Genomic DNA, 27,038 nt, shown 5'->3' on the forward strand with positions numbered 1-27,038 from the left:
TGGCATATTTTTGGTATAAAATGTCGTAATTCGAAAATGAAAATAGGTGCAGAGAGTCAGAATTCGGCTCAAAAATCACGCCCAGGAGTCATATTTCGGACATTTCAGACATTTTAAAAACTGCAGGGGGGTTTGGGCAAAATATGACCCATCGCCGTTTTCAGTAATTGGCATATTTTCGGTATGAAACGTCGTAATTTGAAACTGAAAATAGGTACAGAGAGTCAGAATTCCGCTCAAAAATCACGCTCAGGAGTCAAATTTCGGACATTTCAGACATTTTGAAAACTGCAGGGGGGTTTGGGCAAAATATGACCCATCGCCGTTTTTAGTAATTGGCATATTTTCGGTATAAAATTCGTAATTTGAAAATGAAAATAGGTGCAGAGAGTCAGAATTCGGCTAAAAAATCGCGCTCAGGAGTCAAATTTCGGACATTTCAGACATTTTGAAAACTGCAGGGGTGTTTGGGCAAAATATGACCCAAAGCCGTTTTCAGTAATTGGCATAATTTCGGTATAAAAAGTCGTAATTCGAAAATGAAAATAGGTGCAGAGAGTCAGAATTCGGCTCAAAAATTACGCTCAGGAGTCAAATTTCGGACATTTCAGATATTTTGAAAACTGCAGGGGGGGTTTGGGCAAAATATGACCCATCGCCGTTTTCAGTAATTGGCATATTTTCGGTATAAAAAGTCGTAATTTGAAAATGAAAATAGGTGCAGAGAGTCAGAATTCGGCTCAAAAATCACGCTCAGGAGTCAAATTTCGGACATTTCAGACATTTTGAAAACTGCAGGGGGGTTTGGCCAAAATATGACCCATCGCTGTTTACAGTAATTGGCATATTTTCGGTATGAAACGTCGTAATTTGAAACTGAAAATAGGTGCAGAGAGTCAGAATTCGGCTCAAAAATCACGCTCAGGAGTCAAATTTCGGTTATTTCAGACATTTTGAAAACTGCAGGGGGGTTTGGCAGAATATGACCCATCGCCGTTTTCAGTAATTGGCATATTTTCGGTAACAAAAGTCGTAATTGGAAAATGAAAATAGGTGCAGAGAGTCAGAATTCGGCTCAAAAATCACGCTCAGGAGTCAAATTTCGGACATTTCAGATATTTTGAAAACTGCAGGGGGGTTTGGGCAAAATATGACCATTCGCCGTTTTCAGTAATTGGCATAATTTCGGTATAAAAAGTAGTAATTTGAAAATGAAAATAGGTGCAGAGAGTCAGAATTCGGCTCAAAAATCATGCTCAGGAGTCAAATTTCGGACATTTCAGACATTTTGAAAACTGCAGGAGGGTTTGGGCAAAATATGACCCATCGCCGTTCTCAGTAATTGGCATATTTTCGGTATAAAATGTCGTAATTCGAAAATGAAAATAGGTGCAGAGAGTCAGAATTCGGCTCAAAAGTCACGCCCAGGAGGCAAATTTCTTACATTTCAGACATTTTAAAAACTGCAGGGGGGTTTGGGCAAAATATGACCCATCGCCGTTTTCAGTAATTGGCATATTTTCGGTATAAAAAGTCGTAATTTGAAAATGAAAATAGGTGCAGAGAGTCAGAATTCGGCTCAAAAATCACGCTCAGGAGTCATATTTCGGACATTTCAGACATTTTGAAAACTGCAGGGGGGTTTGGGCAAAATATGACCCATCGCCGTTTTCAGTAATTGGCATATTTTCGGTATGAAAAGTCGTAATTTGAAAATGAAAATAGGTGCAGAGAGTCAGAATTCGGCTCAAAAATCACGCTCAGGAGTCAAATTTCGGACATTTCAGACATTTTGAAAACTGCAGGAGGGGTTGGGCAAAATATGACCCATCGCCGTTCTCAGTAATTGGCATAATTTTGGTATAAAATGTCGTAATTCGAAAATGAAAATAGGTGCAGAGAGTCAGAATTCGGCTCAAAAATCACGCCTAGGAGTCATATTTCGGACATTTCAGACATTTTGAAAACTGCAGGGGGGTTTGGGCAAAATATGACCCATCGCCGTTTTCAGTAATTGGCATATTTTCGGTATGAAACGTCGTAATTTGAAACTGAAAATAGGTACAGAGAGTCAGAATTCGGCTCAAAAATCACGCTCAGGAGTCAAATTTCGGACATTTCAGACATTTTGAAAACTGCAGGGGGGTTTGGGCAAAATATGACCCATCGCCGTTTTTAGTAATTGGCATATTTTCGGTATAAAATTCGTAATTTGAAAATGAAAATAGGTGCAGAGAGTCAGAATTCGGCTCAAAAATCACGCTCAGGATTCAAATTTCGGACATTTCAGATATTTTGAAAACTGCAGGGGGGTTTGGGCAAAATATGACCATTCGCCGTTTTCAGTAATTGGCATATTTTCGGTATAAAAAGTCGTAATTTGAAAATGAAAATAGGTGCAGAGAGTCAGGATTCGGCTAAAAAATCGCGCTCAGGAGTCAAATTTCGGACATTTCAGACATTTTGAAAACTGCAGGGGTGTTTGGGCAAAATATGACCCAAAGCCGTTTTCAGTAATTGGCATATTTTCGGTATAAAAAGTCGTAATTCGAAAATGAAAATAGGTGCAGAGAGTCAGAATTCGGCTCAAAAATTACGCTCAGGAGTCAAATTTCGGACATTTCAGATATTTTGAAAACTGCAGGGGGGGTTTGGGCAAAATATGACCCATCGCCGTTTTCAGTAATTGGCATATTTTCGATATAAAAAGTCGTAATTTGAAAATGAAAATAGGTGCAGAGAGTCAGAATTCGGCTCAAAAATCACGCTCAGGAGTCAAATTTCGTTTATTTCAGACATTTTGAAAACTGCAGGGGGGTTTGGCAGAATATGACCCATCGCCGTTTTCAGTAATTGGCATATTTTCGGTAACAAAAGTCGTAATTGGAAAATGAAAATAGGTGCAGAGAGTCAGAATTCGGCTCAAAAATCACGCTCAGGAGTCAAATTTCGGACATTTAAGACATTTTGAAAACTGCAGGGGGGTTTGGGCAAAATATGACCCAAAGCCGTTTTCAGTAATTGGCATATTTTCGGTATAAAAAGTCGTAATTTGAAAATGAAAATAGGTGCAGAGAGTCAGAATTTGGCTCAAAAATTACGCTCAGGAGTCATATTTCAGACATTTCAGATATTTTGAAAACTGCAGGGGGGTTTGGGCAAAATATGACCCATCTCCGTTTTCAGTAATTGGCATATTTTCGGTATAAAAAGTCGTAATATGAAAATGAAAATAGGTGCAAAGAGTCAGAATTCGGCTCAAGAATCACGCTCAGGAGTCAAATTTTGGACATTTCAGACATTTTGAAAACTGCAGGGGGGTTTGGGCAAAATATGACCCATCGGCGTTTACAGTAATTGGCATATTTTCGGAATGAAACGTCGTAATTTGAAACTGAAAATAGGTGCAGAGAGTCAGAATTCGGCTCAAAAATCACGCTCAGGATTCAAATTTCGGACATTTCAGATATTTTGAAAACTGCAGGGGGGTTTGGGCAAATATGACCATTCGCCGTTTTCAGTAATTGGCATAATTTCGGTATAAAAATTCGTAATTTGAAAATGAAAATAGGTGCAGAGAGTCAGAATTCGGCTCAAAAATCACGCTCAGGAGTCAAATTTCGGACATTTCAGACATTTTGAAAACTGCAGGAGGGTTTGGGCAAAATATGACCCATCGCCGTTTTCAGTAATTGGCATATTTTCGGTATAAAAAGTCGTAATTTGAAAATGAAAATAGGTGCAGAGAGTCAGAATTCGGCTCAAAAATCACGCTCAGGAGTCATATTTCGGACATTTCAGACATTTTGAAAACTGCAGGGGCGTTTGGTCAAAATATGACCCATCGGCGTTTACAGTAATTGGCAAATTTTCGGTATGAAACGTCGTAATTTGAAACTGAAAATAGGTACAGAGAGTGTCAGAATTCGGCTCAAAAATCACGCTCAGGAGTCAAATTTCGGACATTTCAGACATTTTGAAAACTGCAGGGGGGTTTGGGCAAAATATGACCCATCGCCGTTTTCAGTAATTGGCATATTTTCGGTATAAAAAGTCGTAATTTGAAAATGAAAATAGGTGCAGAGAGTCAGAATTCGGCTCAAAAATCACGCTCAGGATTCAAATTTCGGACATTTCAGATATTTTGAAAACTGCAGGGGGGTTTGGGCAAAATATGACCATTCGCCGTTTTCAGTAATTGGCATATTTTCGGTATAAAAAGTCGTAATTTGAAAATGAAAATAGGTGCATAGAGTCAGAATTCGGCTAAAAAATCGCGCTCAGGAGTCAAATTTCGGACATTTCAGACATTTTGAAAACTGCAGGGGTGTTTGGGCAAAATATGACCCAAAGCCGTTTTCAGTAATTGGCATATTTTCGGTATAAAAAGTCGTAATTTGAAAATGAAAATAGGTGCAGAGAGTCAGAATTCGGCTCAAAAATTACGCTCAGGAGTCAAATTTCGGACAATTCAGATATTTTGAAAACTGCAGGGGGGGTTTGGGCAAAATATGACCCATCGCCGTTTTCAGTAATTGGCATATTTTCGGTATAAAAAGTCGTAATTTGAAAATGAAAATAGGTGCAGAGAGTCAGAATTCGGCTCAAAAATCACGCTCAGGAGTCAAATTTTGGACATTTCAGACATTTTGAAAACTGCAGGGGGGTTTGGGCAGAATATGACCCATCGCCGTTTTCAGTAATTGGCATATTTTCGGTAACAAAAGTCGTAATTGGAAAATGAAAATAGGTGCAGAGAGTCAGAATTCGGCTCAAAAATCACGCTCAGGAGTCAAATTTCGGACATTTCAGACATTTTGAAAACTGCAGGGGGGTTTGGGCAAAATATGACCCAAAGCCGTTTTCAGTAATTGGCATATTTTCGGTATAAAAAGTCGTAATTTGAAAATGAAAATAGGTGCAGAGAGTCAGAATTCGGCTCAAAAATTACGCTCAGGAGTCAAATTTCGGACATTTCAGATATTTTGAAAACTGCAGGGGGGTTTGGGCAAAATATGACCCATCTCCGTTTTCAGTAATTGGCATATTTTCGGTATAAAAAGTCGTAATATGAAAATGAAAATAGGTGCAAGGAGTCAGAATTCGGCTCAAAAATCACGCTCAGGAGTCAAATTTCGGACATTTCAGATATTTTGAAAACTGCAGGGGGGTTTGGGGAAATATGACCATTCGCCGTTTTCAGTAATTGGCATAATTTCGGTATAAAAAGTCGTAATTTGAAAATGAAAATAGGTGCAGAGAGTCAGAATTCGGCTCAAAAATCACGCTCAGGAGTCAAATTTCGGACATTTCAGACATTTTGAAAACTGCAGGAGGGTTTGGGCAAAATATGACCCATCGCCGTTCTCAGTAATTGGCATATTTTCGGTATAAAATGTCGTAATTTGAAAATGAAAATAGGTGCAGAGAGTCAGAATTCGGCTCAAAAGTCACGCCCAGCAGTCAAATTTCTTACATTTCAGACATTTTGAAAACTGCAGGGGGGTTTGGGCAAAATATGACCCATCGCCGTTTTCAGTAATTGGCATATTTTCGGTATAAAAAGTCGTAATTTGAAAATGAAAATAGGTGCAGAGAGTCAGAATTCGGCTCAAAAATCACGCTCAGGAGTCATATTTCGGACATTTCGGACATTTTGAAAACTGCGGGGGGGTTTGGGCAAAATATGACCCATCGGCGTTTACAGTAATTGGCATATTTTCGGTATGAAACGTCGTAATTTGAAACTGAAAATAGGTACAGAGAGTCAGAATTCGGCTCAAAAATCACGCTCAGGAGTCAAATTTCGGACATTTCAGACATTTTGAAAACTGCAGGGGGGTTTGGGCAAAATATGACCCATCGCCGTTTTCAGTAATTGGCATATTTTCGGTATAAAAAGTCGTAATTTGAAAATGAAAATAGGTGCAGAGAGTCAGAATTCGGCTCAAAAATCACGCTCAGGATTCAAATTTCGGACATTTCAGATATTTTGAAAACTGCAGGGGGGTTTCGGCAAAATATGACCATTCGCCGTTTTCAGTAATTGGCATAATTTCGGTATAAAAAGTCGTAATTTGACAATGAAAATAGGTGCAGAGAGTCAGAATTCGGCTCAAAAATCACGCTCAGGAGTCAAATTTCGGACATTTCAGACATTTTGAAAACTGCAGGGGAGTTTGGGCAAAATATGACCCATCTCCGTTTTCAGTAATTGGTATATTTTCGGTATAAAAAGTCGTAATTTGAAAATGAAAATAGGTGCAGAGAGTCAGAATTCGGCTCAAAAATCACGCTCAGGAGTCAAATTTCGGACATTTCAGACATTTTGAAAACTGCAGGGGGGTTTGGGCAAAATATGACCCATCGCCGTTTTCAGTAATTGATTCGCTAGCGGCCAAAAATCGTGCAAATTTCGCCGCTAGCGGCCAGAAACTATGCGATTTTTGCAGCTGGCGGGGAAAAATAGCGTGATTTTCGCCACTACCGGCCAAAAATAGCGCGATTTTCGCCGCTAGCGGCCAAAAACCGTGCGACTTTCGCCGCTAGCGGCCAAAAATCGGGCGATTTTTGCCGCTAACGGCCGAAAACCGCGTGATTTTCGCAGCTAGCGGCCAAAAACCGTGCGATTTTTGCAGCTGGCGGGCAAAAATCGCGCGATTTAAGCCGCTAGCGGCCAAAAACCATTCGATTTTTGCAGCTGGCTGGCAAAAATAACGCGAATTTCGCCGCTACCTGCCAAAAATCGACCGATTTTCGCCGCTAGGGGCCAAAAATGGGGCGATTTTCGCAGCTAGCAGCCAGAAATCGTGCAAATTTCGCAGCTAGCGGCCAAAAATCGTGAGAATTTCGCAGCTAGCGGCCAAAAATTGCGCGATTTTCGCCGCTAGCGGCCAGAAACTATGCGATTTTTGCAGCTGGCGGGGAAAAATAGCGTGATTTTTGCCGCTACAGGCCAAAAACCGCGCGATTTTCGCCGCTAGCGGCCAAAAACCATTCGATTTTCGCAGCTGGCGGGCAAAAATCGCGCGAATTTCGCCGCTACCTGCCAAAAATCGCGTGATTTTCGCCGCTACCGGCCAAAAACCGCGTGATTTTCGCAGCTAGCGGCCAAAAACCATGCGATTTTCACAGCTGGCTGGCAAAAATCGCGCGAATTTCGCCGCTACCTGCCAAAAATCGACCGATTTTCGCCGCTAACGGCCAAAAAAGCGGCTATTTTCGCCGCTAGCGGCCAGAAATCGTGCAAATTTCGCCGCTAGCGGCCAAAAATCGAACAGGACACAGGGGTACAGGACACAAGGTACAGGACACAGGGTACAGGACACAGGGTACAGGGCACAGGGTACAGGACACAGGGTACAGGACACAGGGTACAGGGCACAGGGTACGGGGCACAGGGTACGGGACACAGGGTACAGGACACAGGGTACAGGACACAGGGTACAGGACACAGGGTACAGGGCACAGGGTACGGGACACAGGGTACAGGACACAGGGTACAGGACACAGGGTACAGGACACAGGGTACAGGACACAGAGTACAAGACACAGGGTACAGGACACAGAGTACAAGACACAGGGAACAGGACACAGAGTACAGGACACAGGGTACAGGACACGGGGTACACGACATAGGGTACAGGACACACTGACCTACTCACAGAAGGAAAGCAACATGTACAAGATCTGGGAATTATGATGTCTGAAGACCTGACATTTAGTGAACATAACCGAGCAAATATGGCGGCGGCGGCGGCCAGGACAATGATAGGATGGATTATGAGACCGTTCACATCCAGGGACCCCACAGCAATGGTAATATTATTTAAATCACTTGTGTTGTCCCGTCTTGAGTACTGCTCAGTACTCACTTCCCCCTTCAGAGCAGGAGAGATTGCTGAAATAGAGGGAATATAGAGAACATATATGGTACGTATAGACGAGATAAAACACCTAAATTATTGGGATCGTCTCAAAACTCTCCAAATGTACTCACTAGAAAGGAGACGAGAGAGATACCAAATAATATACACCTGGAAGATACTGGAGGGCCAAGTACCAAATCTACACAGTAAAATAACAACGTACTGGAGTGAACGATATGGAAGAAAATGCAGAATAGAACCAGTGAAGAGCAGAGGTGCCATAGGCACAATCAGAGAACACTGTATAAACATCAGAGGTCCGTGGTTGTTCAACGTCCTCCCAGCGAGCATAAGAAATATTGCCGGAACAACCGTGGACATCTTCAAGAGGAAACTTGATTGTTTCCTCCAAGGAGTGCCGGACCAACCGGGCTGTGGTGGGTATGTGGGCCTGCGGGCCGCTCCAAGCAACAGCCTGGTGGACCAAACTCTCACAAGTCAAGCCTGGCCCCAACCCGGGCTCGGGGGAGTAGAAAAACTCCCGACACTCTCTTCAGGTACGTTCCAGGTAAGCCCTGGACCCAGAAGGCTCTAGACTGAAAGAGGTGGCAGTAAATAAACCAACTTTTGGAAACATTTCAAATTCCCTGAGATGAGGTCAAGAGTCATCTGATGGAGCAGGAGGTGACGGAGGCGGTTGGGCAGGACAGAACCTAACAATGGATCCTTAAAGAGTGTGCGGAAGCACTGTGCGTGCTGCACTTATTGTTTACAATAGGTCGCAGGAAACGGGAGACCGGCCAGAAAGTTGGAAGACAGCTACTGTAGTGCCAGTACTCACACCGGGTGAGAGGCAAGAGGTCCTTACCTACACGCGCTGCCCCAACCTGTATACCCTACAGGGTGAGGCAGAAAACCTTAAGGAAAGGTCGGTGGAACATCTGGACTGTAGAGAGAAGCGACTTTATAACACTGGTCTAACAGGCGATGAGTCACAATAACGGGGCTAAAGTATGTTGACCAGACCACACACTAGAAGGTGAAGGTCCGTCCTGGACCATTCTCAAGTCCAGGAAGAGGAGGCTGGACCATTCTCAAGTCCAGGAGGAGGAGGCTGGACCATTCTCAAGTCCAGGAGGAGGAGGCTGGACCATTCTCAAGTCCAGGAAGAGGACCCTGGACCATTCTCAAGTCCAGGAGGAGGAGGCTGGACCATTCTCAAGTCCAGGAAGAGGAGGCTGGACCATTCTCAAGTCCAGGAGGAGGAGGCTGGCCCATTCTCAAGTCCAGGAAGAGGAGGCTGGACCATTCTCAAGTCCAGGACGGACCGAAACGTGGTCGTCCCTTCACCTTCTAGTGTGTGGTCTGGTCAACAGGTTTAACAACATTCTGTAATCAGGCGACGACAAAATTAGTCAAGAAAGCAAAGGGGAGCAAGACAGCGTTTTCTTGGGCCTTCAGAAAGTCCTTGATACAGTAGAGCGGCTGGCGGCTAAGATGGGGAAACAGGTAAGGCGGTCCATTGATTCCGGGAGTACCTAAGCAGCAGAACACAGCGAGTTACCGTGAGAGAGATACCTCAGAGAGGCTACATATCTCCAACACTCCATAAGGGTTGAGTACTTGGCGCCATCCGGTGTCTGAGAGGCATAAAGTATCTGCCAGAAGGTATAGACTCATTCCTCCTTATGTGTCCTGATGAGGCTAAAATTATGAGACAGATTCTAGCCAATGGCTACTAGAGTTCAGCACAATAAGTGTAAAGTAATGAAAATAGGTGAAGGGAGGAGGAGGAGGAGGCCGGACAAACACTACCAATTAGCAGATGAACACCTTCAAGACGGTGGGGGTGGGGGGGAGAATGACCTCAGGGCTGACACCACACCCAACCTCTCCCCACCTCACCCAACCTCTGTCCACCACACCCAAACTCTCCCAGAGGTCCACATCAGACAGATAACATCATCGCCACATGCCACATTTATATTCCCTCTTATTTTTTCCCTTTACCGTTGGTATAAATCTCTCTTCGGCCTCCTGGCATTTCTGTATGACTAGGTCCATCATATCTTGGACTGTTTTTCCTCTAATTTCTTCCTCCCACTGCACTTCTCCCAGATAATCCCTTATCCTCTTATAGTCCCCTTTCCTGTAGTCAACTCTCCTTTCCCAGATCTCTTGTCCCATGGTCATAAGTTTGAATTCCATCATGTAGTCAAAGACTAGGACACAATGGTCACTGGCCCCTAGAGGTATTTCATGCTCTAAATTCTCGATATCTTCTACGTTCTGGGTGAAAATCAGGTCTAATAGGCTCGGTGCATCTCCTCCTCTTTCCCTTGTGTCTTCCTTCACATGTTGTGTCAGGAAATTCCTGTCTATAACATCTACTAATTTTGCTCCCCACGTTTCGTCCCCTCCATGGGGATTCCTTGATTCCCAATTTATCTCTCCATGATTTAGATATGTGTGTGTGTGTGTGTGTGTGTGTGTGTGTGTGTGTGTGTGTGTGTGTGTGTGTGCGTGTGTGTGTGTGTTTGTGTGTGTGTGTGTGTGTGTGTGTGTGTGTGTGTGTGTGTACTCATCTAGTTGTACTCACCTGGTTGTGTTTGCGAGGGTTGAGCTTTGGCTCTTTGGTCCCGCCTCTCAACTGTCAATCAACTGGTGTACAGGTTCCTGAGCCTATTGGGCTCTATCATATCTACACTTGAAACTGTGTATGGAGTCAGCCTCCACCACATCACTGCCTAATGCATTCCATTTATTAACTACTCTGACACTGAAAAAATTATTTCTAACGTCTCTGTGGCTCATCTGGGTACTAAGTTTCCACTTGTGTCCCCTTGTTCGTGTCCCACCCGTGCTGAAGAGTTTGTCTTTGTCCACCCTGTCAATTCCCCTGAGAATTTTGTAGGTGGTTATCATGTCTACCCTTACTCTTCTGTTTTCCAGGGATGTGAGGTTCAGCTCCCTTACCCTTTCCTCGTAACTCATTCCTCTCAGTTCCGGGACGAGCCTGGTGGCATACCTCTGAATCTTTTCTAACTTCGTCTTGTGTTTAACAAGGTATGGACTCCAGGCTGGAGCTGCATACTCCAGGATTGGTCTTACATAAGTGGTATACAGGGTTCTGAACGATTCCTTACACAAGTTTCTAAAGGCAGTTCTTATGTTGGCCAGTCTAGCATATGCCGCTGATGATATTCTTTTGATGTGGGCCTCTGGGGACAGGTTCGGTGTGATATCAACCCCCAAGATCCTTCTCTCTATTTGACTCTTGCAGGATTTCACCTCCCAGATGATACCTTGTGTTCAGCCTCCTGCTTCCTTCGCCTAATTTCCTTACCTTACACTTTCCTAAGTTGAACTTTAGCAACCATTTTCTAGACCATTCCTCCAGTTTGTCCAGGTCGTCCTGTAGTCTCTGTCTATCTTCATCTGTTTTTATTCTTCTCATAATTTTTGCATCATCAGCAAACATTGAGAGGAATGAGTCTATACCCTTTGGAAGATCGTTTACATATATTAGAAACAGGATGGGTCCAAGTACTGAGCCTTGTGGGACTCCGCTGGTGACATCTCGCCACTCTGATGTCTCCCCCCTCACCGTTACTCGCAGTTTCCTGTTGCTTAAGTACTCCCTTATCCACTGGAGCACCTTCCCTTTTACTCCTGCCTGTTGCTCCAACTTTTTTAACAGCCTTTTATGGGGTACTGTGTCAAAGGCTTTCTGGCAGTCCAGGAAAATGCAGTCTCCCACCCTTCTCTTTCCTGCCTAATTTTTGTTGCCTGGTCATAGAATTCTATTAAACCTGTGAGGCACGATTTACCATCTCTGAACCCATGTTGGTGGTGCGTTACAAAGTTATTTCCCTCCAGATGCTCTACGAGCCTTTTCCTCACGATCTTCTCCATCACCTTGCATGGTATAGAAGTTAAGGAAACTGGCCTGTAGTTCAGTGCCTCTTGCCTGTCACACTTCTTGTATATTGGGACCACGTTAGCTGTCTTCCAACTTTCTGGTAGGTCTCCTGTTTCCAGTGACCTGTTATACACCATAGAGTGTGTCACACTTAGTGCTTCTGCACCTTCCTTTAGTATCCATGGTGAGATTCTGTCAGGCCCAACAGCCTTTGTCACATTCAGCTCCAACAGATTCCTTTTGACATCCTCACTGGTGAGGTCAAATTCCTCCAAGGTTACTTTGTTTGGCATCTCCTCATTTAGTGTAGGGGCTTTTCCTTGTTCTATTGTGAAGACCTCCTGGAATCTCTTGTTGAGTTCTTCACACCCCTCCTTGTCATTCTCTGTGTATCTGTTTTCCCCTTTTCTCAGTTTCATCACTTGTTCCTTCACTGCTGTTTTTCTCCTGATGTGGCTGTGGAGCAGCTTTGGTTGGGTCTTGGCTTTACTCGTGATGTCATTTTCATACTGTCTCTCTGCTTCCCTCCTCACTCTGAGGTACTCATTTCTGGCCCTCTGGTATCTCTCCCTGCTCTCTAGTGTTCTGTTATTTCAGTAGTTTCTCCATGTTCTTTTACTCAGTTGCTTCGCTACCTTGCATTCCTGGTTGAACCACGGATTCTTCTGTTGCTTTTCGTTTTTCTCCTTTTGGGCTGGGATAAACCTGTCTGCAGCCTCCTGACACTTCTGGGTGACATAATCCATCATGTCCTGTACAGTCTTTTCTCTGAGTTCTGTTTTCCATGGTGTTCCCCTGAGGAAGTTCCTCATCTCGTCATATTTTCCTCTTCGGTAATTTAGTCTTTTTCCCTCCGCTCCTATCCTTGGATAGATTATCCCTACCTCCACCAAGTACTCTAAGGTCAGTACACTGTGGTCACTCATTCCTATGGGGGCTTCAACTTTGACTTCCCTTATTTCTGACTCATTTAAGGTGAAAATCAGGTCGTGTAGCTGGTTTGTCATTTCCTTTCATTCTTGTTGGCCCCTTGACATGCTGGCTCAGAAAGTTCCTTGTACTCACTTCCAAGAGTTTAGCTCGCCACGTATCTGCACCACCATGTGGGTCCCCATTCTCCCAGTCTATCTTTCCATGGTTGAAATCACCCATGATTAAGAGTCTTGAGCCATTCCTGCAAGCAACTGAAGCTGCTCTCTCTATTATATTAATGGTTGCCATGTTGTTCCTATCAAACTCCTGTCTAGGTCTTCTGTCATTTAGGGGAGGGTTGTAAATGACTGTCACTATTATCTTAGGTCCACCCATTGTTATAGTTCCTGTTATGTAACCTCTGAATCCGTCACAGCCCGGAATTTCCATCTCATCAAAACTCCAGTCCTTCCTTATCAGCAGGGCCACTCCTCCACCTCCTCTCCCTTCCCTCTCTTTCCTTACTGTATAGTAGTCCTTTGGAAACACAGCATCTGTTATGACTCCTGACAATTTTGTTTCTGTTAGTCCTATTACATCAGGGTTTTCTTCTTGCGCCCTTTCTGCCAGTTCACTTGCTTTATTGGTAATCCCATCAATGTTTGAGTACATTACCTTGAAGCTCACTTTCTTATATCCATTTTTACCCACACTCCCTACAAGTGTAGGAGGTTGTTCTATGGTCATTGCTACTTGGGTAGGCTCATCCTCCTGTGGAGTAGTTACCAGGGGTTCTGGGGGAGGTGAGGGTGGAGGATGGAGGACTTAGTTCGTGTCTGGGCCGGCTTGGGGCAGGAGGAAAACCAGGGGGTGGGAGGGAAGGGGGTATTAAGGGGTAGGGAGGGAGGGTGGAATGGTGGAACTCCCCACCTATAGGGTGGTGAGTTGGGAATGTGTGTGTGTGTGTGTGTGTGTGTGTGTGTGTGTGTGTGTGTCTGTGTGTGTGTGTGTGTGTGTGTGTGTGTGTGTGTGTGTGTGTGTGTGTGGGTGTGTGTGTGTGTGTGTGTGTGTGTGTGTGTGTGTGTGTGTGTGTGTGTGTGTGTGGGTGTGTGTGTGTGTGTGTGTGTGTGTGTGTGTGTGTGGGTGTGGGTCCACACACCTGCACACACCTGTGGGAGACCACCCCCAACAAAGCTCTTCATACTTATATTACCAAATACCAACACCTCCAACACCGTCCACAGCCTTGTGAATAACATGTAAATATATCCAACTACCTCTCTTCCCTGTCTCCTCTCCCACCTTCCCTGTCTCCTCTCCCACCTTCCCTGTCTCCTCTCCCACCTTCCCTGTCTCCTCTCCCACCTTCCCTGTCTCCTCTCCCACCTTCCCTGTCTCCTCTCCCACCTTCCCTGTCTCCTCTCCCACCTTCCCTGTCACCTCTCCCACCTTCCCTGTCTCCTCTCCCACCTTCCCTGTCACCTCTCCCACCTTCCCTGTCTCCTCTCCCACCTTCCCTGTCTCCTCTCCCACCTTCCCTGTCTCCTCTCCCACCTTCCCTGTCACCTCTCCCACCTTCCCTGTCTCCTCTCCCACCTTCCCTGTCTCCTCTCCCACCTTCCCTGTCTCCTCTCCCACCTTCCCTGTCACCTCTCCCACCTTCCCTGTCTCCTCTCCCACCTTCCCTGTCACCTCTCCCACCTTCCCTGTCTCCTCTCCCACCTTCCCTGTCTCCTCTCCCACCTTCCCTGTCACCTCTCCCACCTTCCCTGTCTCCTCTCCCACCTTCCCTGTCACCTCTCCCACCTTCCCTGTCTCCTCTCCCACCTTCCCTGTCACCTCTCCCACCTTCCCTGTCTCCTCTCCCACCTTCCCTGTCTCCTCTCCCACCTTCCCTGTCACCTCTCCCACCTTCCCTGTCTCCTCTCCCTGTCTCCTCTCCCACCTTCCCTGTCTCCTCTTCCCTGTCTCCTCTCCCACCTTCCCTGTCTCCTCTCCCACCTTCCCTGTCTCCTCTCCCACCTTCCCTGTCTCCTCTCCCACCTTCCCTGTCACCTCTCCCACCTTCCCTGTCTCCTCTCCCACCTTCCCTGTCTCCTCTCCCACCTTCCCTGTCTCCTCTCCCACCTTCCCTGTCTCCTCTCCCACCTTCCCTGGGGTCATAATGGGGTCAACAACAGCTCATGAGATCAAGAACATGAACATAATTGAACCCGACAGGTAAGAGAACACCTTTAAGAACACCTGGCCCACAACTTGGCGACAAACACCGTCCACACAGGATAAAACACCATAAAACTCAGGGTATCGAGTCCCGGGAACACTTTCATAACTTAAGAGGTTCCTAGCGTGTTCTTTCCAGAAGTTTCTCGAAGTGATTTCTCTGATTTAATTAACATACTTTTCAAGAAAATTTTCTTCATGCATAGTTATTGGGATGAAGCTTTAATTGTCTCTCTCTCTGTCTCTGTCTGTCTCTCTCTGTCTCTTTCTCTCTCTGTCTCTCTCTGTTTCTCTCTGTTTCTCTCTGTTTCTCTCTCTCTCTGTCTCTCTCTGTTTCTCTGTCTGTCTCTCTCTCTCTCTCTCTCTCTCTCTCTCTCTCTCTCTCTCTCTCTCTCTCTCTCTCTGTCTCTCTCTCTCTCTCTCTCTCTCTCTCTCTCTCTCTCTCTCTCTCTCTCTCTCTGTCTCTCTCTCTCTCTCTCTCTGTCTCTCTCTCTCTGTCTCTCTCTCTCTCTTTGTCTCTCTCTCTCTCTCTCTCTCTCTCTCTCTCTCTCTCTCTCTCTCTCTCTCTCTCTCTCTCTCTCTCTCTCTCTCGCTGTCTCTCTCTCTCTCTCTCTCTCTCTCTCTCTCTCTCTCTCTCTCTCTCTCTCTCTCTCTCTCTCTGGGACAGGTACAGACAGGTGTAACACCAACATGACAGGTGTAACACCAACAAGACAGGTGTAACACCAACATGACAGATGTAACACACACAAGACAGGTGTAACACACACATGACAGGTGTAACACCAACATGACAGGTGTAACACCACCATGACAGATGTAACACCAACATGACAGGTGTAACACACACATGACAGGTGTAACACCACCATGACAGATGTAATACCAACATGACAGGTGTAACACCAACATGACAGGTGTAACACCAACATGACAGATGTAACACACACATGACAGGTGTAACACCAACATGACAGGTGTAACACACACAAGACAGGTGTAACACACACATGACAGGTGTAACACCAACATGACAGGTGTAACACCAACATGACAGGTGTAACACCAACAAGACAGGTGTAACACACACATGACAGGTGTAACACCAACATGACAGGTGTAACACCACCATGACAGATGTAACACCAACATGACAGGTGTAACACACACATGACAGGTGTAACACCAACATGACAGATGTAACACCAACATGACAGGTGTACCACACACATGACAGGTGTAACACCACCATGACAGGTGTAACACCAACATGACAGATGTAACACCAACATGACAGGTGTAACACACACATGACAGGTGTAACACCAACATGACAGGTGTAACACACACATGACAGGTGTAACACCACCATGACAGGTGTAACACCAACATGACAGATGTAACACCAACATGACAGGTGTAACACACACATGACAGGTGTAACACCAACATGACAGGTGTAACACACACATGACAGGTGTAACACCACCATGACAGATGTAACACACACATGACAGGTGTAACACCAACATGACTGGTGTAACACCGCCATGACAGATGTAACACCATGACAGGTGTAACACACACATGACAGATGTAACACACACAAGACAGGTGTAACACCAACATGACAGATGTAACACCAACATGACAGGTGTAACACACACAAGACAGGTGTAACACCAACATGACAGGTGTAACACCAACATGACAGATGTAACACACACAAGACAGGTGTAACACCAACATGACAGATGTAACACCAACATGACAGGTGTAACACACACAAGACAGGTGTAACACCAACATGACAGGTGTAACACCAACATGACAGGTGTAACACCAACATGACAGGTGTAACACCAACATGACAGGTGTAACACACACAAGACAGGTGTAACACCAACATGACAGGTGTAACACCACCATGACAGGTGTAACACCAACATGACAGATGTAACACCAACATGACAGGTGTAACACCAACATGACAGGTGTAACACCAACATGACAGATGTAACACCAACATGACAGGTGTAACACACACAAGACAGGTGTAACACCAACATGACAGGTGTAACACCACCATGACAGGTGTAACACCAACATGACAGATGTAACACCAACATGACAGGTGTAACACACACAAGACAGGTGTAACACCAACATGACAGATGTAACACCAACATGACAGGTGTAACACACACAAGACAGGTGTAACACCAACATGACAGATGTAACACCAACATGACAGGTGTAACACCAACATGACAGATGTAACACCAACATGACAGGTGTAACACACACAAGACAGGTGTAACACCAACATGACAGGTGTAACACCAACATGACAGATGTAACACCAACATGACAGGTGTAACACCAACATGACAGGTGTAACACCAACATGACAGATGTAACACCAACATGACAGGTGTAACACACACAAGACAGGTGTAACACCAACATGACAGGTGTAACACCAACATGACAGATGTAACACCAACATGACAGATGTAACACCAACATGACAGATGTAACACCAACATGACAGGTGTAACACCAACATGACAGGTGTAACACACACATGACAGGTGTAACACCAACATGACAGATGTAACACCAACATGACAGGTGTAACACACACAAGACAGGTGTAACACCAACATGACAGGTGTAACACACACAAGACAGGTGTAACACCAACATGGCAGGTGTAACACCAACATGACAGGTGTAACACCAACATGACAGGTGTAACACACACAAGACAGGTGTAACACCAACATGACAGATGTAACACACACAAGACAGGTGTAACACCAACATGACAGGTGTAACACCAACATGACAGGTGTAACACCAACATGACAGGTGTAACACCAGCATGACAGATGTAACACACACAAGACAGGTGTAACACCAACATGACAGGTGTAACACCAACATGACAGGTGTAACACCAACATGACAGGTGTAACACCAACATGACAGGTGTAACACCAACATGACAGGTGTAACACCAACATGACAGATGTAACACACACAAGACAGGTGTAACACCAACATGACAGGTGTAACACCAACATGACAGGTGTAACACCAACATGACAGGTGTAACACACACATGACAGGTGTAACACCACCATGACAGGTGTAACACCAACATGACAGGTGTAACACCAACATGACAGGTGTAACACCAACATGACAGGTGTAACACCAACATGACAGGTGTAACACCAACATGACAGATGTAACACACACAAGACAGGTGTAACACACACATGACAGGTGTAACACCACCATGACAGGTGTAACACCAACATGACAGGTGTAACACCAACATGACAGGTGTAACACCAACATGACAGGTGTAACACCAACATGACAGGTGTAACACCGTAGATTTAAATACAGTTTATTCTTAATGATGCATATAATAATCTCATGAAATAAATGAGTGTGCAGAGAGCAGGCTTCCTCTTGAGCTGAGGATGGATAACAGCTCTTGCTTGCACTTTCACCAGGAACCTCATGTGACAGCCCTAATCAACCCTAGCCTTACTGTAGAGAGAGAGAGAGAGAGAGAGAGAGAGAGAGAGAGAGAGAGAGAGAGAGAGAGAGAGACAGGGAGAGAGAGAGAGAGAGAGAGAGAGAGAGAGAGAGAGAGAGAGAGAGAGAGAGAGAGAGAGAGAGAGAGAGAGAGAGAGACAGAGACAGAGAGAGAGAGAGAGAGAGAGAGAGAGACAGAGAGAGAGAGACAGAGACAGAGAGAGAGAGAGAGAGACAGAGAGAGAGAGAGAGAGAGAGAGAGAGAGAGAGAGAGAGAGAGAGAGAGAGAGAGAGAGAGAGAGAGACAGACAGACAGACAGACAGACAGACAGACAGACAGACAGTAAACACATGACAGATGAACCACCATTAAAGTTGAGTGAATGGACGACTGTCCAAGGGGATGTTTTCCCTCTTAGCCAATCACAGCCGTCCACGCCATATACCATAGTATTGTCTCTTCATCAGCCAATGGCAGCGCAATACGTCACAGCGCCTCTGACGTCACGGAGGCAAGAGGGATTCTAGACTAATCACAGCACAGAATGTCAGTGTTGCTGACGTCACGGTGCGACAGTGACGTCACCTTGCAGTACGGGGATGGAAGTCAATCATAACAATCTTAATGGCGCGATTGACGTCGCGTTAAGCTCTCTGGGCAGCCAATCACAGGCTCTCTGGGTAGCCAATCACAGGCTCTCTGGGTAGCCAATCACAGGCCGGTACGTCACAGTGTGTGTGTGTGACGTCATGACATGATTAAAAAAACGAATATACAGAGTAATCTTATGTAATTTTTAGAATTATATATATATTAATTTTCATAACTCTCTCTCTCTTCTCTCTCTGTCTCTCTCTCTGTCTCTCTCTCCGTCTCTCTCTCTCTCTCTCTCTCTCTCTCTCTCTCTCTCTCTCTCTCTCTCTCTCTCTCTCTTCTCTCTCTGTCTCTCTCTCTGTCTCTCTCTCTGTCTCTCTCTCTGTCTCTCTCTCTGTCTCTCTCTCTCTCTCTCTCTCTCTCTCTCTCTCTCTCTCTCTCTCTCTTCTCTCTCTGTCTCTCTCTGTCTCTCTCTCTCTCTCTCTCTCTCTCTCTCTCTCTCTCTCTCTCTCTCTCTCTCTCTCTCTCTCTCTCTCTCTCTGTCTCTCTCTCTCTCTCTCTCTCTCTCTCTCTCTCTCTCTCTCTCTCTGTCTCTGTCTCTCTCTCCCTCTCTCTCTCTCTCTCTCACTCTCCCTACTCTCACTCCCCCTACTCTCACCCTGCTGATCACGGCCAGTAATCCCGCCATATTGCCTCCTGGAACAAATATGGCCGCCCTCGCCCCCCCCCCCTCACCTCTCCTGCTTCCGGCCGTTTTATAGCAAATTGTTAATTATATCTTCTGATTTTTCTCTGTAGGGATAACGTTTCTATTAACAATATCTTTCAGGATGTTGTGGTTGACTCTTTAGAGGTTGTATGGCGTGTCACCTTTCTTTTGATGGTGTCTTCAACATAGCTGTTAGAGAAGCTAGTGTTGACTAGGAACTGCCTGACTCTAGGGGAGTTCTTCGGAGACCTGCTTCCAACCTGAGCTGTGGCTGAGAGTCTGGTCGACGCAAGCGTTGACAACACTCTTCTTGTACTTGTCTGTGGGAGTCATAGCTGTGTTCCCATGACCGCTGTACCAGCCACACCTGTGTTCCCATCACCGCTGTACCAGCCACACCTGTGTTCACATGACCGCTGTACCAGCCACACCTGTGTTCACATGACCGCTGTACCAGCCACACCTGTGTTCCCATGACCGCTGTACCAGCCACACCTGTGTTCCCATGACCGCTGTACCAGCCACACCTGTGTTCCAATCACTGCTGTGCCAGCCACACCTGTGTTCACATCACTGCTGTGCCAGCCACACCTGTGTTCACATCACTGCTGTACCAGCCACACCTGTGTTCACATGACCGCTGTACCAGCCACACCTGCGTTCCCATGACCGCTGTACCAGCCACACCTGTGTTCCCATCACTGTACCAGCCACACCTGTCTTCCCATCACTGTGCCAGCCACACCTGTGTTCCCATGACCGCTGTACCAGCCACACCTGTGTTCACATCACTGCTGTGCCAGCCACACCTGTGTTCCCATCACTGCTGTACCTGCCACACCTGTGTTCCCATGACCACTGTGCCAGCCACACCTGTGTTCCCATCACTGCTGTGCCAGCCACACCTGTGTTCCCATCACTGCTGTGCCAGCCACACCTGTGTTCCAATGACCGCTGTACCAGCCACACCTGTGTTCACATCACTGTACCAGCCACAGCTGTGTTCCCATCACCACTGTACCAGCCACACCTGTGATCCCAACACTGTACCAGCCACACCTGTGTTCCCATCACTGTACCAGCCACACCTGTGTTCCCATCACTGTACCAGCCACACCTGTGTTCCCATCACTGTACCAGCCACTCCTGTGTTCCCATCACTGTACCAGCCACACCTGTGTTCCCATCACTGTACCAGACACACCTGTGCTCCCATCACTGTACCAGCCACACATTTGTGGTCCCATCACTGTACCAGCCACACCTGTGTTCCCATCACTGTACCAGCCACACCTGTGATCCCAACACTGTACCAGCCACACCTGTGTTCCCATCACTGTACCAGACACACCTGTGATCCAATCACTGTACCAGTCACACCTGTGGTCCCATCACTGTACCAGCCACACCTGTGGTCCCATCACTGTACCAGCCACACCTGTGGTCCCATCACTGTACCAGCCACACCTGTGATCCCATCACTGTACCAGCCACACCTGTGTTCCCTTCACTGTACCAGCCACACCTGTGTTCCCATCACTGTACCAGCCACTTCTGTGTTCCCATCACTGTACCAGCCACACCTGTGTTCCCATCACTGTACCAGACACACCTGTCTTCCCACCACTGTACCAACCACACCTGTGTTCCCATCACCGCTGTACCAGTCACACCTGTGTTCCCATCACTGTACCAGCCACACCTGTGCTCCCATCACTGTACCAGCCACACCTGTGTTCCCATCACCACTGTACCAGCCACACCTGTGGTCCCATCGCTGTACCAGCCACACCTGTGATCCCAACACTGTACCAGCCACACCTGTGTTCCCATCACTGTACCAGCCACACCTGTGTTCCCATCACTGTACCAGCCACACCTGTGTTCCCATCACTGTACCAGCCACACCTGTGTTCCCATCACTGTACCAGCCACACCTGTGTTCCCATCACTGTACCAGCCACACCTGTGTTCCCATCACTGTACCAGCTACACCTGTGATCCCAACACTGTACCAGCCACTCCTGTGTTCCCATCACTGTACCAGCCACACCTGTGCTCCCACCACTGTACCAGCCACACCTGTGCTCCCATCACTGTACCAGTCACACCTGTGTTCCCATCACTGTACCAGCCACACCTGTGCTCCCATAACTGTACCAGCCACACCTGTGTTCCCATCGCCACTGTACCAGCCACACCTGTGGTCCCATCACTGCACCAGCCACACCTGTGATCCCAACACTGTACCAGCCACACCTGTGGTCCCATCACTGTACCAGCCACACCTGTGTTCCCTTCACTGTACCAGCCACACCTGTGTTCCCATCACTGTACCAGACACACCTGTCTTCCCACCACTGTACCAACCACACCTGTGTTCCCATCACCGCTGTACCAGTCACACCTGTGTTCCCATCACTGTACCAGCCACACCTGTGCTCCCATCACTGTACCAGCCACACCTGTGTTCCCATCACCACTGTACCAGCCACACCTGTGGTCCCATCACTGTACCAGCCACACCTGTGATCCCAACACTGTACCAGCCACACCTGTGTCCCCATCACTGTACCAGCCACACCTGTGTTCCCATCACTGTACCAGCCACACCTGTGTTCCCATCACTGTACCAGCCACACCTGTGTTCCCATCACTGTACCAGCCACACCTGTGTTCCCATCACTGTACCAGCCACACCTGTGTTCCCATCACTGTACCAGCTACACCTGTGATCCCAACACTGTACCAGCCACTCCTGTGTTCCCATCACTGTACCAGCCACACCTGTGCTCCCACCACTGTACCAGCCACACCTGTGCTCCCATCACTGTACCAGTCACACCTGTGTTCCCATCACTGTACCAGCCACACCTGTGCTCCCATAACTGTACCAGCCACACCTGTGTTCCCATCGCCACTGTACCAGCCACACCTGTGGTCCCATCACTGTACCAGCCACACCTGTGATCCCAACACTGTACCAGCCACACCTGTGGTCCCATCACTGTACCAGCCACACCTGTGATCCTATCACTGTACCAGCCACACCTGTGATCCCATCACTGTACCAGCCACACCTGTGATCCCATCACTGTACCAGCCACACCTGTGTTCCCATCACTGTACCAGCCACACCTGTGTTCCCATCACTGTACCAGCCACACCTGTGATCCCATCACTGTACCAGCCACACCTGTGGTCCCATCACTGTACCAGCCACACCTGTGATCCCATCACTGTACCAGCCACACCTGTGTTCCCATCACTGTACCAGCCACACCTGTGGTCCCATCACTGTACCAGCCACTCCTGTGTTCCCATCACTGTACCAGCCACACCTGTGTTCCCATCACTGTACCAGCCACACCTGTGATCCCATCACTGTACCAGCCACACCTGTGATCCCATCACTGTACCAGCCACACCTGTGATCCCATCACTGTACCAGCCACACCTGTGATCTTATCACTGTACCAGCCACACCTGTGATCCTATCACTGTACCAGCCACACCTGTGATCCCATCACTGTACCAGCCACACCTGTGATCCCATCACTGTACCAGCCACACATGTGGTCCCATCACTGTACCAGCCACACCTGTGATCCCATCACTGTACCAGCCACACCTGTGTTCCCATCACTGTACCAGCCACACCTGTGGTCCCATCACTGTACCAGCCACACCTGTGATCCCATCACTGTACCAGCCACACCTGTGATCCCATCACTGTACCAGCCACACCTGTGTTCCCATCACTGTACCAGCCACACCTGTGTTCCCATCACTGAACCAGCCACACCTGTGATCCCATCACTGTACCAGCCACACCTGTGGTCCCATCACTGTACCAGCCACACCTGTGATCCCATCACTGTACCAGCCACACCTGTGTTCCCATCACTGTACCAGCCACACCTGTGGTCCCATCACTGTACCAGCCACTCCTGTGTTCCCATCACTGTACCAGCCACACCTGTGTTCCCATCACTGTACCAGCCACACCTGTGATCCCATCACTGTACCAGCCACACCTGTGGTCCCATCACTGTACCAGCCACACCTGTGCTCCCACCACTGTACCAGCCACACCTGTGCTCCCATCATTGTACCAGCCACACCTGTGCTCCCATCACTGTACCAGGCACACCTGTGTTCCCATCACTGTACCAGCCACACCTGTGTTCCCATCATTGTACCAGCCACACCTGTGTTCCCATCACTGTACCAGCCACACCTGTGCTCCCATCACTGTACCAGGCACACCTGTGTTCCCATCACTGTACCAGCCACACCTGTGCTCCCACCACTGTACCAGCCACACCTGTGCTCCCATCATTGTACCAGCCACACCTGTGCTCCCATCACTGTACCAGGCACACCTGTGTTCCCATCACTGTACCAGCCACACCTGTGTTCCCATCACTGTACCAGCCACACCTGTGTTCCCATCACTGTACCAGCCACACCTGTGTTCCCATCACTGTACCAGACACACCTGTGATCCCAACACTGTACCAGCCACACCTGTGATCCCAACACTGTACCAGCCACACCTGTGATCCCAACACTGTACCAGCCACACCTGTGCTCCCACCACTGTACCAGCCACGGCACCGGTGGCAACAGAGGTGGTTCAGCTCTGTTAATCGCGGGTTCGACTCCCGCTCACTAGCCGAGTTAATCACGATTCTGATTAATTCTAAAGGAAGAGTAATATTGTTGTGTTGATTAGCTGGATATATTGACCGATCTTACGAGGTGACGCGTAGTTACTATGGTGGATCTTACGAGGTGACGCGTAGTTACTATGGTGGATCTTACGAGGTGACGCGTAGTTACTATGGTGGATCTTACGAGGTGACGCGTAGTTACTATGGTGGATCTTACGACCTGACGCGTAGTTACTATGGTGGATCTTACGAGGTGACGCGTAGTTACTATGGTGGATCTTACGAGGTGACGCGTAGTTACTATGGTGGATCTTACGAGGTGACGCGTAGTTACTATGGTGGATCTTACGACCTGACGCGTAGTTACTATGGTGGATCTTACGAGGTGACGCATAGTTACTATGGTGGATCTTACGAGGTGACGCGTAGTTACTATGGTGGATCTTACGAGGTGACGCGTAGTTACTATGGTGGATCTTACGAGGTGACGCGTAGTTACTATGGTGGATCTTACGACCTGACGCGTAGTTACTATGGTGGATCTTACGAGGTGACGCGTAGTTACTATGGTGGATCTTACGAGGTGACGCGTAGTTACTATGGTGGATCTTACGAGGTGACGCGTAGTTACTATGGTGGATCTTACGACCTGACGCGTAGTTACTATGGTGGATCTTACGAGGTGACGCGTAGTTACTATGGTGGATCTTACGAGGTGACGCGTAGTTACTATGGTGGATCTTACGAGGTGACGCGTAGTTACTATGGTGGATCTAACGAGGTGACGCGTAGTTACTATGGTGGATCTTACGACCTGACGCGTAGTTACTATGGTGGATCTTACGAGGTGACGCGTAGTTACTATGGTGGATCTTACGAGGTGACGCGTAGTTACTATGGTGGATCTTACGAGGTGACGCGTAGTTACTATGGTGGATCTTACGACCTGACGCGTAGTTACTATGGTGGATCTTACGAGGTGACGCGTAGTTACTATGGTGGATCTTACGAGGTGACGCGTAGTTACTATGGTGGATCTTACGAGGTGACGCGTAGTTACTATGGTGGATCTTACGAGGTGACGCGTAGTTACTATGGTGGATCTTACGAGGTGACGCGTAGTTACTATGGTGGATCTTACGAGGTGACGCGTAGTTACTATAATGGATCTTACGAGGTGACGCGTAGTTACTATGGTGGATCTTACGAGGTGACGCGTAGTTACTATGGTGGATCTTACGAGGTGACGCGTAGTTACTATGGTGGATCTTACGAGGTGACGCGTAGTTACTATAATGGATCTTACGAGGTGACGCGTAGTTACTATGGTGGATCTTACGAGGTGACGCGTAGTTACTATGGTGGATCTTACGAGGTGACGCGTAGTTACTATGGTGGATCTTACGAGGTGACGCGTAGTTACTATAATGGATCTTACGAGGTGACGCGTAGTTACTATAATGGATCTTACGAGGTGACGCGTAGTTACTATGGTGGATCTTACGAGGTGACGCGTAGTTACTATAATGGATCTTACGATGTGACGCGTAGTTACTATGGTGGATCTTACGAGGTGACGCGTAGTTACTATAATGGATCTTACGAGGTGACGCGTAATTACTATGGATCTTACGAGGTGACGCGTAGTTACTATGGTGGATCTTACGAGCTGACGCGTAGTTACTATGGAGGATCTTACGAGCTGACGCGTAGTTACTATGGTGGATCTTACGAGGTGACGCGTAGTTACTATGGAGGATCTTACGAGCTGACACGTAGTTACTATGGATCTTACGAGGTGACGCGTAGTTACTATGGGGGATCTTACGACCTGACACGCAGTTACTATGGTGGATCTTACGAGGTGACGCGTAGTTACTATGGTGGATCTTACGAGCTGACACGTAGTTACTATGGGGGATCTTACGACCTGACGCGTAGTTACTATGGTGGATCTTACGAGGTGACGCGTAGTTACTATGGTGGATCTTACGACCTGACACGAAGTTACTATGGGGGATCTTACGACCTGACACGTAGTTACTATGGGGGATCTTACGACCTGACACGAAGTTACTATGGAGGATCTTACGACCTGACACGAAGTTACTATGGAGGATCTTACGACCTGACACGAAGTTACTATGGAGGATCTTACGAGGTGACGCGTAGTTACTATGGAGGATCTTACAAGGTGACGCGTAGTTACTATGGGGGATCTTACGACCTGACGCGTAGTTACTATGGAGCATCTTACGACCTGATGCGTAGTTACTATGGTGGATCTTACGACCTGACGCGTAGTTACTATGGGGGATCTTACGACCTGACGCGTAGTTACTATGGGGGATCTTACGACCCGAGGCGTAGTTACTATGGTGGATCTTACGATAGCAGCTGCCTCGTATGGACCAATAGCAGCTGCCTCGTATGGACCAATAGCAGCTGCCTTGTATGGACCAATAGCAGCTGCCTCGTATGGACCAATACCAGCTGCCTCGTATGGACCAATAGCAGCTGCCTCGTATGGACCAATACCAGCTGCCTCGTATGGACCAATAGCAGCTGCCTCGTATGG

The 27,038-nt window shown here is 47.2% G+C and overlaps 1 protein-coding gene across 1 annotated transcript in view; it reads left to right on the plus strand.

The window, feature by feature from the left end:
- The first annotated feature begins 14,866 nt into the window (after positions 1 to 14,866).
- Positions 14,867 to 27,038, plus strand: part of LOC138357063 (perilipin-4-like) — a 16,287-nt gene continuing 4,115 nt past the window's right edge. Inside the window, exons 1-2 of the mRNA XM_069313607.1 lie at positions 14,867 to 14,922; positions 24,560 to 26,793. Of these exons, the coding sequence (XP_069169708.1) occupies positions 14,867 to 14,922; positions 24,560 to 26,793 (2,290 nt within the window). The remainder of the gene's footprint in view (positions 14,923 to 24,559; positions 26,794 to 27,038) is intronic.

Source organism: Procambarus clarkii, chromosome 75 (genome assembly GCF_040958095.1).
Source record: "Procambarus clarkii isolate CNS0578487 chromosome 75, FALCON_Pclarkii_2.0, whole genome shotgun sequence".
Taxonomy (NCBI): domain Eukaryota; kingdom Metazoa; phylum Arthropoda; class Malacostraca; order Decapoda; family Cambaridae; genus Procambarus; species Procambarus clarkii.